This window comes from Lolium rigidum, chromosome 4 (assembly GCF_022539505.1).
Source record: "Lolium rigidum isolate FL_2022 chromosome 4, APGP_CSIRO_Lrig_0.1, whole genome shotgun sequence".
Classification (NCBI taxonomy): domain Eukaryota; kingdom Viridiplantae; phylum Streptophyta; class Magnoliopsida; order Poales; family Poaceae; genus Lolium; species Lolium rigidum.
The window spans coordinates 262350571-262364398 of record NC_061511.1 but is presented as its reverse complement, the minus strand read 5'-3'; the positions used below and the strand labels follow the sequence as shown (position 1 = coordinate 262364398).

General features: G+C 51.1%; 1 protein-coding gene across 1 annotated transcript; it reads left to right on the top strand.

Annotated features, from left to right (window-relative positions):
• Positions 1-356: 356 nt before the first annotated feature.
• Positions 357-820, top strand: LOC124650421. The gene has a single exon (XM_047189950.1). It carries the CDS (start codon positions 433-435, stop codon positions 619-621), a length of 189 nt encoding a protein of 62 aa, XP_047045906.1. The 5' UTR covers positions 357-432; the 3' UTR covers positions 622-820.
• Positions 821-13828: the final 13008 nt, after the last annotated feature.

Below are 13828 nucleotides of genomic sequence, written 5' to 3'. Positions count from 1 at the left end.
TTTCGAAAAAAAAGAACTTAAACAAGCGTACACTTTCATATATTTAGGACAAAACTGACGCTGGTGATAATTGTAGGACCTTTGGAGCACTTGACTCATTAAAAGATTCTGATTACTGGCCCGCTCTTCCAAGTCTCAGCCTCGGTGTGTAGGCATATATTCCCTGGTTATTTAGTTCCATGATCAATTGATCACGTTTACACTTGGAATACCGTGACCCTAAAAGCATAGCAACTTTATTCCTGCAGATAGAAGTGAATAAGAATATAAGATGCACATACCAAGTGGTGCAGGACAACATCTCCCCTATAAATTACCTTCCTCCATCGCATCCTTTCCACAAGTGAATACACGAAACTCAAGACACAGGACACAAGCACACTTACACATCACAAAAGAAGCAGAGAAGAAGAAGGAAGAAGATTGGAGGCGATGGAGTACGAGTACCAGTACAGGAGCAGCTTCAACAAGGAGAAGAGGCCTCCGGCGAAGAGGGGCCAGGTCAAGATGCAGATAGCGAGGGGCCTGAGCAACCTCGTCTCTCCGAGCACTGCTGCAGTTGCCGACGGCTCGAAGCAAGCAAATTGCAACAGCTTCAGAAGGGAAACAAGCTACAACTAAACGAAATGGTTTTGCTGTGTGGGACATAAAGTTGTGTTACTACTAGGTTCCTAAATAGCTAGCTATTTTTCTTTTGAGGGTTCTAGCAGGATCATGCCTGTCAAGTACTGAGCGCCTGGCTGATCCACTAGGCTGTAACTTTGCTTGAGTGGAAATTGCTCCATGTTACTTGTGCATTATGTATGTATTTTACAAACAAGCGTTCCATGTTATCACAAACCTTGAGCATGTATGGTATCTTTGTATCATTGTATGGTTGATTGGTTTCACCTTCGGTTACCTCGGCCATGTTTTTTTTGCGGGTACCTTGGTCGTGTTGTTGGAAGAGGTAGCTTTTTTTGATAAAGAGAATATATTAATATCAAAAGATACCAATTATACCGAGTCTCTGCAACAACCCAACAACCTAATGGCAGTACGGATACACACATCCAAAAAAGAGAAAATAAAACTAAGAAACAAAAGTCCCGCTACAATATCCTAGACCTAACAACAACAATACATCCACCACCACGACAACACCTGAAATACAGACTCTCCAAAAGCGACGCCTTCAAGAAGGGAACAGTGTTTCAGCACCATCGTCGCCCGATCAACGATCTTAGGTTTTCACCCTGGAGATAGTCTCCGCTTTCAAAACAATGCCTCCAACAAGGTTATTGCCAGGCACAACCAGTTAAGGCAAGACCTTGGGTTTTCACCCTGAAAGGTAGGACTCTGAACTTCACATGTGTTGTCGCTCCCACTATCATACCACTGTGAAGCCCGTAACACCAAGCAAGTCCCTCAACATCGCGGAGACTTGAACCTCCCTTAGCTAGTCCTCACATCCGGTCTTCATGATATTCTCTTCTTCTGACTTTCACCATGGATCCAATGTTACTTGGTGTCAACACAAAAAAGAGCTTCGCGTCGTTCCCTTCAGAACCAAACGGTCGGAATAAAAGCATGGGTGCGTGCGGCCGAATACCAACCGATCCAGCAAACTCCAGGCAAAAGATGTGTTGTTCAACTCACCGACGGAGCTTTCCGGAACTCATCACTCCAGCCAGATCAAGGTAGACTAGCCTCCGGCAGATCTTCATCTTCGCATGAGAGAAACCCGAGGACCGCCACCATCAAAGCTAGACCAGCAGCCCCCACGCCGCCAGTCACTCCTGTCGGATCACCAGAGAAGAAAAAGGCGGCGCGGATCATGTGTGCCGCCACCACCGAACCCACCGGGGGTGAAGGCCGCCACCGCTCCACCCACTCCTCCATGCCTACCGGCGAAGTGCATCAGGCCACAACCAAGCAGCCGTGTCGCCCGACGTCCTCAACCTGCGCCCCATCACCTCCCATGATGCACTGCCGCGGAAGCCCTGTTGACGTGGGCATTACCCTTCGGCTAACTGTTATTGCCCTATCCTGTGCGGCCCAACCGGAGGCCCATGAAGACACTCGATGGCAAGGTGGGCCACTACTGCGGTGCCGAAGAAGATTCCTTGAAGAACAAGACGAAGAAACGAATCAAGCAAGGAAAGTCTAGAACTAGGATCTTTTGTAACCTAGTCGTACCCGGACAGATCTCTCGAGACCTGGCTCCCTATATAAGGGCCAGGAGAGGGGCTGACGAGGGACACAATCAATCTTAGTAGTTTTAGCCACCATAAGTCCAGAGCTAGGTCCCCGTAGTACTTAGCCTCTCGACGAGATCCCAGCCGAAACCTTCGGCACCCCATTGTAACCCGATATTTTCATAATCAAGATCAGACAGGCAGGACGTAAGGGTTTTACCTCATCGACGGCCCCGAACCTGGGTAAATCGCTCTCCCCGCTTGTTTGATAACCGATGTCTCGTATCAGCCTACATGATTCCATCTACCCTAAGCCCCAAACTGAGGGCATTGCCGAGGAGTACCCTCGACAATTGGCGCCATCTGTGGGAAACATGTTGGCACAAGATCCGTCATCGGCAGATCCAACCACGTCGTCGGCAGCTTCGTCGACGCCTTCATCATCGCCAATCATGGGAAGTCCAATCCGATTCGGCTCCTATGAGTTCACCCCGCACAGTGACTCTTCTCGCTCGACTTTTTCGGATCTACAAGGAAATATGGAGATGACGTTCGGGAGCGTCCACTACAACGTCAACGCGGAAGGAGTCCTTCGTCTGCTGGAACCATACGCCCCCGAATCAGTGAGGAAATCGCCCCCATCGGCTGCAAGGTCAACCGTGTCATCATCAGTCGACCTTTCAGCATGGCTGACTGACTCGACGAATTCATCCCCGCCATCGACTCCTCGATCGACGTCTTCAATGTCGGTCGGATCCGATAACCCCGTACCGTTGATGGCGCGTGACTGGGCTTGATGGAGTGTTGATTCCTCCCCAGCTACGGCACCAAAAAAGCAGTTGCTTGTGACGGTAAAGCACACGTCCGTTGGGAACCCCAAGAGGAAGGTGTGATGCGTACAACAGCGAGTTTTCCCTCAGTAAGAAACCAAGGTTATCGAACCCAGTAGGGAGATGAAGGCCACGTGAAGGTTGTTGGTGAAGGAGTGTAGTGCGGCGCAACACCGGGGATTCCGGCGCCAACGTGGAACCCGCACAACACAATCAAGATACTTTTCCCCAACTTAACAAGTGAGGTTGTCAATCTCATCGGCTTGCTGAAAACAAAGGATTAAACGTATGGTGTGGAGAATGATGTTTGCTTGCAAAGAACAACAGAGAACAATGATTGCAGTAGGTTGTATTTCAGATGTAAAAGAATGGACCGGGGTGATAAATAACATGTGGTGTCTCTCCAATAAGATAAATAACATGTTGGGTGAACAAATTACAGTTGGGCAATTGACAAATAGAGAGGGCATAACAATGCACATACATATCATGATGACTACTATGAGATTTACTTAGGGCATTACGACAAAGAACATAGACCGCCACCCAGCATGCATCTATGCCTAAAAAGTCCACATTCGGGTTAGCATCCGCACCCCTTCCAGTATTAAGTTGCAAACAACGGACAATTGCATTAAGTACTGTGCATAGTGTAAACAATACAAATATCCTTAGACAAAGCATTGATGTTTTATCCCTAGTGGCAACATCACATCCACAGCCTTAGAACTTTCTGTCACTATCCCAGATTCAATGGAGGCATGAACCCACTATCTAGCATAAATACCCCCTCTTGGAGTTACAAGTATCAACTTGGCCAGAGCCTCTACTAGCAACGGAGAGCATGCAAGATCATAAACAACACATATATGATAGATCGATAATCAACTTGACATAGTATTCCATATTCATCGGATCCCAACAAACACAACATGTAGCATTACAATAAGATGATCTTGATCATGATAGGCAGCAAACAAGATCTAAACATGATGGCATAATAGGAGAAGACAACCATGTAGCTACTGCTATGGACCCATAGTCCAAGGATGAACTACTCACGCATCAGTCCGGAGGCGGGCATGGTGATGTAGAGCCCTCCGGTGATGATTCCCCTCTCCGGCAGGGTGCCGGAGGAGATCTTCGTACCCCCCGAGATGGGGTTGACGGCGGCGGCGTCTCTGGAACTTTTCTCGTATTTTGGCTCTCGGTACTAGGGTTTTCCGATACGAAGGAATATATAGGCAAAAAGGCAGCGTCGGGGGAGCCAGGGGGTGGGCTCCCCACACCTGGGCGCGCCAGGGGGTGGGCCCGCGCCGCCCTATGGGATGGCCCCCCTGCTGGCCGCCTCCGACTCTTCTTCGATGTTCTAGAACCCTCCGTGGAAAATAGGGCCGTGGGCTTTTGTTTCGTCCAATTCCGAGAATATTTCCTGTGTAGGATTTCTGAAACCAAAAACAACAGAAAACTGGAACTAGCGCTTCGGCATCTTGTTAATAGGTTAGTACCGGAAAATGCATCAAAATGATATAAAGTATGAATAAAATATGTAGGTATTGTCATAAAACTAGCATGGAACATAAGAAATTATAGGTACGTTGGAGACGTATCAACTGTCAGAGATGACTTCGTACTACTGCCTGAACTGCGACACCAGGCACGGGTTGGGATCGAGTGACACATCGTTCATCTGCAGTGCTCAGTATTCATCGGGAGAGGACAGTGTCGACATCGCTGTCAAGGAGGTTGCCTGGAAAACGGCGCACCACCAAGTCTACGCTGCCAATAACACAGGAAACGCAAGGAACGGGGGAGGTGGAGATCACACCCCGCGCTCCAGCCGATGACACAGCTTTGAAAACAGCGCCAGCAACAATAATAGTGATTACACCATCGCAGAGGAAGAATGGGCAGCATCCAGGGCAGCCGTACTTAATAACACACCGCTTCCCGCCGGAACGTCGGTTGGAACCCTCAATGCCTACCGCTCCATCTTGGAGAAAAATCGGGAGCATCTATTGAATGAGCAAGCCACCCTCGAAAGACGTCTGTTCGCGGCAGAACAATCCAGTGAACGGCGAAGGGGCTCGCGAGGAAGTGCGTCCCGAAGTAACCAAGGTGCGGGGAAGCACCGATCGAGGCTCTCCAGACTTTCAGAAGACGATGCTAGAGAAATAACCTCGAACCTATCCAAATCCTTCATGACTACGGACACTACGGGTATGTTGAGGCCAAAAATCGTTGAAGGAGAATCCGCCAACCTCGCAGCATACCTCATCAATCAACGACCCAAAGGTCCTATGAATCAAGCCCATCGAGGCGCCCTGGAAAGCCTCGCAATCTTGGGAGACAATCTGGTCCCACGGAAGGAAAAAAACCACGCTCCAAGCCAGTGGCTCAAAGCACCGCTCGAGAGACGCCCGAGACGAAATTACCCAGAGCCGAATCGACAAAGCCAGACGACGGCGAGCCGCAAGGGAGGAGTACGACTGCGATGCCTCGGAAGAGAGCCAGGAGTATGAAGGCGAGTTGAGGGGAGCTGACTGCTTGAGCTATAACATCCGTGAGACAATGCCGCCCAAGAAGTTCAAACCTACCCCTACCGACGCTGCTAAATATGATGGACAGCAGGAGCCGAGGTCATGGATAGACGATTACCTACAAACTGTGATCCTGCACAAAGGAAATCAGATAGCAGCGGTGCAGTGCTTGCAACTTTACCTGAAAGATTCGGCACGGGCTTGGTTGAGAGGCCTGCCGAAGGGTTCTATCAAGTCTTGGGACTACCTGGTGGACGCTTTCGTCGCGAACTTCCAAGAAACATACAAGAGGCCTGTTGGGATCGAAGAATTACGGCATTGTCAGCAGAAGCCAAAGGAGTCGATGCGCGCATACATCGGGAGATTCACTAAACTCCTGAACGCCGCAGAAGATGTTTCCGTCGACAAAGCGATCGATGCCTTTAGCGACGGCATCCGACGTGAAACCTACATAGAAGAACTTGGGCGCAAGAAGCTGAAGACTATAACCAAGTTGATGGAAATTGCTAACAGCTGGGCTGATGGCGAAGACAATGTACGAAGCCCACGACAACATAGTGACGACGAAGACGACGATCAGCCGAAGCACGATTCAGGCGGTCGAAGGGATCGTCATAAGAAAAGGAAAGACCGCAGTTACGATGACATCAACTTGGTAGCCGCGGGATATTCCGATCGACAAGACGATCGATACGACGACAGGCGAGACAATCGGCAGGACGGCAACCGAAGTAACTCTGGGAACCGTGGTAACTACAAACCACGACCACATTGGACCCCTGAGTTACCCTTCGCTGAGCAGATAACCACTCCTTGCTACTTGCACTCCTACATCGACCAAAAAGATAACAAGAAAAAGTCAAGCCATCTACTCAGGGATTGTTGACAGTTCATCGAGATGCAGAAGCTCATACAGCAGCAGCAGCAGCCAATTCCACCTCTACCTCCGCCTCAGCACCAGGTCCAGCAAGTTCAGCCTCACAACACTAACGAATCCTTTCCACCACCACGCGGACAAATGAGCATGATTCACAAGACTGGTGTTTCGATATGGGAGATGAAGAAGCTCACCCAAGAGGTCAATCTGGCAGAAAGCATCATGGCCAATATTCCTGAATATATCGAATGGTCATCACACAACATTATGTTCAGCAGAGCAGATCACCCGATGACAATCCCAAAACCGGGGCACGCTGCCTTAGTAGTTGAGGCGCAAATCGGAGGGTTCAAAATGAGCAAAGTTTTCATGGACGATGGAAGCGGATTATATTCCTCGACACGATCAAAAGCATGGGAATCACAATGAGGATGCTAGAAGAAACAGACACCTGTTTCCATGGGATTCTCCCCACCTTACCGGGGTACTCGCTTGGCAAAGTTTACTTGAACGTCGTCTTTGGTAAACCCGACAACTTCAGGAAGGAAAAGATTGAGTTTGAAGTAGTGAACTGGGAATCACAGTACCACGCTATACTCGGAAGATCAGCTTATGCCAAGTTCTTGGCTGTGCCAGATTACGCATACCTCAAGCTGAAAATGCCTGGGAACAATGGAACGAACATCACAGTCTATGGAAGTTTCTCACGCTCGGATAATTGTGATCGCGAGTTTCAGAGGATTGCTGTGAAGTTCGGGCTCAAACAGGAACCTGTCGACTTCCCCTCAAGATCGTTAGCGATCGACAGTAAAGAAGATGAACGCGTCAAGAAGACGAAGAAGAAGCCAACCGACCTCGCCCCAGAAGCTTCGACAGTGGAAACATCGGCAGCTGATGGCAAGATCATCATGGAGGAAAACAAAACTACGGCAATCGCCGCAATAATTCCTGATGAAACTAGTGATGCTTCCAAAACCACTGGTGCAGCGGACAAGCTTGAAGATAAGAAGAACCCTCCTCTTGCTTAAAAGGATGCACAGCATCATACTTAGTTTCTCTCTCTTTCTCAGGGCCCCTTTCAGCCCTATAGTTTTTCACTTACTTTATTAATGAAGACTCAAGTTTTGTTTCATCGAAGAATTGCAGTAATTCGGGATACCCGAACCACATTATCAGGGACTTTGTCCATATATCACAAGAAGCATCAGTTCGATGGAAAATAGTCCCAGAGGTTTGATGACCCACAAGTATAGGGGATCGCAACAGTCTTCGAGGGAAGTGAAACCCAATTTATTGATTCGACACAAGGGGAGCCAAAGAATATTTGTAAACCTTAACAGCGGAGTTGTCAATTCAGCTGCACCTGGAAACAGACTTGCTCGCAAGAGTTTATCAGTAGCAACAGTTTTATAGCAGTGTTGACGGTCAGAAACCCCCTGGCGGGCAGAGACGGTCAACACGGTAGAGCCGGGAACAACTAGGGCTGCGGCTGGCCCCAGTCCCTCAGAGCGACGGCCCGCAAAGCCTCCTGGTCGCACGCGCCGATGCCAATCGCAAGGGCGTGCCACCCGACCTATACCTGGTCGGAAGGTGGATGATGCCTCGCTTAGTTTCCCGCATGGCATACACGTAAACATTAAATACGAGCCTCGATCGGCTCTCAGGTTATCCTGTGAATCGGCTCAAAGAGCCGATCCACCCATGATCCGGACAAGGTGTCCGAATATATGGTGGTCCTGCTTGATCAAGATAAAGCTAATGAGATCTACGATGATTTGGGGTTTTCACCGCATAATCGGATCATCCTACTCACGATTGGGCCTCGCGCTCGCGCACGGTGACCGTAAGCCGATCCTAGACAGGGCCTAAAAACCAACACGAGGTTGATCCCCGAACATCCTTTCTAGGGCTAGCAAACGCCACCCTACACGCCGCCGGATCCTCCAACCCTTTGTAAGGCCTAACTATTGCGGATGTTAAACTAATCCTTGATGAAACAAGGAGCAACCGTAACGGATCAGATCTACTAAATTATGATCAAGCGGGGTGCCGCCCCTACACCTAAGATAGGTGTAAGGGCGGCTAGATGTGCAAGGGTTGCATAACGAAAGCATGTAATTCGAAGAACAATGCTAACCCTAACACATCTAAGATAACTACGTTGCTCGCCATCAAAAAGGCTTCGATACGAGCAACGCATGAACAACGTGGGTAGGCTTGTGCTGCCTAGATCGCAAGATGCGATCTAGGCAGCATGGTGCTTACCGGAGAAACCCTCGAGACGAAGGAGTTGGCGATGCGCCGAGATTTGTTTGTGGTTGAACGTTGGTTGTTGTTTATTCCATAAACCCTAGATACATATTTATAGTCCAGGGGACTTTCTAATGTGGGCGTGCACCAAACCGTGCACGAGTAAGATTCTACCTTCTAAACTAAGATGCGATCTAATATGTTACAAATACATGGGCAATTAAGCCCAACTTGGTATAAAAGGCCGATTCACGTATTTCTTCCATGTATATTCTTCAAGTCCATCTCGATCGCGGCCCACCTCTGACTTGGTCAAATTCTGGTGATAACACATGCCCCCCTGGTTTTGGAAATGACATTTCCAAAATCATTATGCTTTTCTTTCGTCGGGTCATGTCGTGGCGGAGCGGAACCGCCGCAGAATCTTCCATCATTACGCCTCGCCTCCGGGGCTTCTCTGTATGAATTGACAATTTCAGCATCACACCCTCGAGAACCGTCATGGCATTAAATCTCCACTTCACTCTCTTTATTTATCTTTGCCAAACGGTTCACCGCTCCATCCCCTTGCTCGCTCTCGTTCACCAAACCAAAAAACCCTTCTCCCCTGCAGCCATGTCTTCCTCTTCCTCCTCCGCTTCAGGCCTCTCTCTCCAACCGTCGCCGAAGAACAAGGAAGAGGACAATCCTCGCTCCGGGCTGAACCCCATCTCCTCTGACAAGGAGAAGAAAGGAGGAGAAGCGGAGAGGACCAAGGCCTCCCCCTCCGCCAGGCTTCCGCCGAAGAAGCGCTCCCGCATGTGGTCGGACAGCGAGGACGACGATGACGGCGAGGAAGAAGAAGATGAGGAGGAGGAAGATGATTCCTCCTCCTCCGCTGGGTATCCTCCAACAAAGCGCTTCCGCAGCTGGGCGGATAGCGAGGATGATGATGATGACGAGGAGGAGGAGGAAGCTCCGGCCGACGGCCGGGGCAGCAGCGGCGAGGAGCTTCTGGGAGCAGCGCCGACGACCTCGACGACGGCGATGATGAGGACAGCGACGACTAGTAGGGTAGGACTAGCAGTAGCGAGTGCACTAGGCACCGTATCCCTCTTTTGAGAGCCATCGGCTCTTCTTGTAAAGCCGCTCCTTTGAATTAACGAGAATTGTTCTTCCAATTTCTCCTTCCATTAATCCAATTTCCATCCTCCCGCTTGCCACACCAAGACCGATAGTAACGAATCGGACTATATTGTTTCTCTTGACCGTGGCGTTTTGGCAGTCCCGCAGCCGATGACTGTTCATCGGCTAATTTGAGAAACCGCTCTCTTCCTTTTCTTGCAAGCACCGAAGCACGGTCCAAACCTCGTACCGGACGACGGCTTTTCCTTCCCAGCTTCCTCCCCGAGAAGATCATGATGCGAAGGACAGCTCGAGGTAACTCCAATCGGCTCTCAAAAATAGAGCACCTACCAGGCCTGTTGCCCCCCGAGTCTCAGCCAAGGCAAAACAGAGACGAGGATACGCAAATTAGCTGTATGGACCTGGGCTTGATTATGTCTGAGGGAGCTTTTTATGCAGAACCAGCCGATTTGAACATAAATCGGCTTCCCAGTAGCGTAGAGCCTTCAAGGTGAGCTGCCCCCGAGCTTCTTCAGTTCTTCCCGCACCTTGCCGGCCGGATCGGCTCCTTTCCTTTGGCGGATCTAATGCAATCCATCCTTGACCTGATCCGCACGTCCGAGCTGCTCTTGGCCTTGTCCTTGAAGAGAGGATCCGAGCCCTTAAACTACTCCATTGAGGAGTTCTTCCATTAAAATCTCCCTTCGTGCTCCATTGACCCTCCGATTGTAACAGCTTATTCCTCTTGAGTCGATGGCCATGCATCGGCTTTCATATCCTTAAGTCGATGTCCGTCGCATCGGGCTGTGCTCAAAAATTTTCGAATTTTCAGAATTTTTTACGGCCGACTTGTGCATCGGCCCCCATACTCCAATACCCATCACCAAAGGATGAGACGCTTCCATTGCATATCCTCGTGTTTTATCCACCTGGGTGCCCCCCCGAGCCGATTCTGTCAAGAGAATTGATGGTATCGGCTCTGTTGGATAACATGTTGAACCCAGGCAAAATGTATGGTGAGGATAATTTTGGCCGATTGCCGGAATCGGCCTCCACGTTGCTTGCTCGGTGAAGGTTTTGTAATGTCCCTTCATAAATTTTTTTGGGGCCGATCACAAGGATCAGCCTCGCCACGTTTGCTCATTGACGTGCTCTTGCTACACGTTCAGGCCGGTTGATAAAACCAGCCCGATCTCTGACTTTATCATGTTGGTGCGCTTGCTGTCGTCCACCGTGAGTGCATCATATAATCGTGGAGCACTAAGCTTCGTCGGAAGAACGAGCACCATGTTTGTGCCAGCCGATGTTTCATCGTCGGCTTTCCTTTGCTTGGGGCGCCACTCTATTTTCCGTGGACGACCCTCTTCATCCAGGGTTCGCTGAACCTTCGCAGCCAGATCAGGCCTTGCCTTCCTCAATGTATGCAAGTATAACCTCTCGGCTTCTTCCAGGCCGCGCAATCGTTGAACCTCGCGTTTCGGGAACGGCCGAGTCCATCGTGGCACCACCTTGGCCGGTGATACCTGTCTTCTTCTTCTTCTCCCTCGTCTTCTGAATCTTCAAGATCTTTCAATCGAGGGGACTCAGCTCGTTTGCTCTGTGGCGGGAGAGGCCCTAAGCGCTCGAACACGGACACGTTGGCTGCCTCCTTCTTCTTCCGGTTGCATTCTGGGCAATTGCCGATTGTTGGCAATCGGCTCATTCCTCGAATCCCAGCAGAGTGCTCGAAGAAGGGACAATCCCAAGGCTCTGTCCTCGTCGTCTCGCTCCCTTGCCTTTCCCTTGGCACAACGCTCGTGCTCCTCCTCATCGCGATTATGCCGACGATGTCTTCTCGGCTTCTCTAGTCGACGATCTCTTTCATCATCATCGCCGGACCGTCGGCGTTGGTCGTACCGACTCACATACTTGTTGAGGAGGTGATCGCAGAGAGGTCGCCGATATCTTATGTTCTTCACCTCTCCCTCTGTGACGTAGCGCTTGCCGTCTTGGCGGAGCCGATCGCACGGAGCGGCTTCCTCTGCATCTTTGCTATGAGAGCAGCTGCCCTCATCTCCATCCTTGCCATCGTGGTATCCAGATCCTACCATGTTGATACTGAACGAAGACCCTGGCTGGCAACCTTCGGGGTAAGTATACTCCACCATGTTAACGGCGGGGAAAGGGTGTGTGTCGACCTTCATGGCGTACTGGTTAAAGATCAACCGTCCATTTTCTATCGCCATTTGGATCTGCTGCCGCCACACCCTGCAGCCGTTGGTGGTATGGGAGAACGTGTTATGCCATTTGCGTGATGGCTTTCCGTTCAGCTCTTGCGCCGTGGGGATCTTGTGGCCTTCGGGTACCTTTATATGCTTCTCCGTGAGTAAGAGATCGAAAATCTGTTCGGGCCTTGGTCACGTCGAAGTCGAACCCTTTTGGAGGGCCTTGTGGCTTCACCCATTTGCAGGTCACGGGGCCTCGTCGCTCGAGTCCATTCAGCCACCGCTACCTCCTCGATCTCCCATAGCACCTTCATCTTCGTCCCGCCTCAACCAAGGTCACCGCACGCTTGAATGTGTCCTCGGTAAACATCCGGGTGGCGCCGTTCATATGCCGACAGCTCTTCGCACCATGTGCGCCAACGAAGGGTAGTCTCGCTTGGGAGGCCACGTCCTTGATTGATGATGAGAGACCCACCACCGCCAACTCGATCGCTTCTTTTCGCTTATATGAGCCGAAAAGCATCGGTTCCTAATGGTCCCGAAGCGCCGGACGTATTCCGACACTCGTTTCCCCGCGCTTCCGTCGTACTTGCGCTAGATCGGCAATACCAACATCGGAAGCCTCCGAGTGATACCGCTCATGGAACCGCTCTTCCAACTCGCTTCCAAGTCCGGATGGAGTTCGGTGGTAGCGATGTGTACCACCCGAAAGCCGATCCCGTGAGGGACTCGTGCGAAGAACCTCACGCGCAACTCGTCTGATGCTGAGATCGTGCCCAGCTGTGCCAAATACCGGCTCACATGCTCGATGGAGCTGGAACCATCTGATCCACTAAACTTTGTGAAGTCTGGGAGCCGATATTTGGGTGGTAGCGGGATCAAATCGTAGTCGTTGGGGTACGGCTTGGTGTAGCCGAACATCTTCCTTTTCGGCATCATGCCGAACTGATCTTTCAGGATTGCACAAATCTGATCCGCTGTGATGGCTGAAGGTGTCGAACCCTGAAGATTCGCCGGGTGGCATACTTAACCAGCCATGCTTGCTTTTCCTGGCTCTAAGCCAACCGGCAGGAGCTGGGCTTTGGAGGTTTGTCGGAGTGGCGTACTTAGCTAGCCACGATTGCTTCTCGGATCGGCTCCCGGCGTTCCTCCCCGCCGTTCCAGAGGCCCCCGATATTGCAGCCTGGTTCGAGAGTGCCCGGTGCGTTGCAGTCCGCGACGCGATCGTGCGGTGCCTCTGCCTGTAGGAATTGGTAGTCACCAGGATCACCACCAATCTTGTAGACGACGTATGCCGATGAGTTCGGCAGTTCCGGTGCTGCCCATGCGAACGGCCGGGCCGGAGTGGCATCTCTCCCTTGAAAGTCCCCGCAGCTGGTCCCGACGGAGAATACCGGTGGCTCATGACTTCTCGGACGACACGCAGAGCGACACGCTCCAAAGTGTTCACCGTGCTCTCGCAGTGGCGGTGCAGCCGAATGAGCCACCATGTAATTGATCTCCCCGCCGCGCCGACTCGGTGCGTTCTTCCGACGGGGCGGACAGATCCACTCCATCGAGTGCGCCTTCAGTGTGAAACCCTTCCACCCGACGCCATGGGAGCGGGTTCGGTGGAAAGAGCCGATGAGTTCGGCTTCGAGGACCGCCTTGATTTCGTCATGCTTCTTCTTGAGCTCATCGTGCGATCCTCGTACTTGACCGGAGTGCCTTCCGCCATCTCGGATGCAGACGGCGACGTGGTGGATGTCGAAGGTTGTCCCACCGGCGTGCCGAATGTGTTGACGGTCGAAACCCCCGGCGGGCAGAGACGGTCAACACGGTAGAGCCGGGAACAACTAGGGCTGCG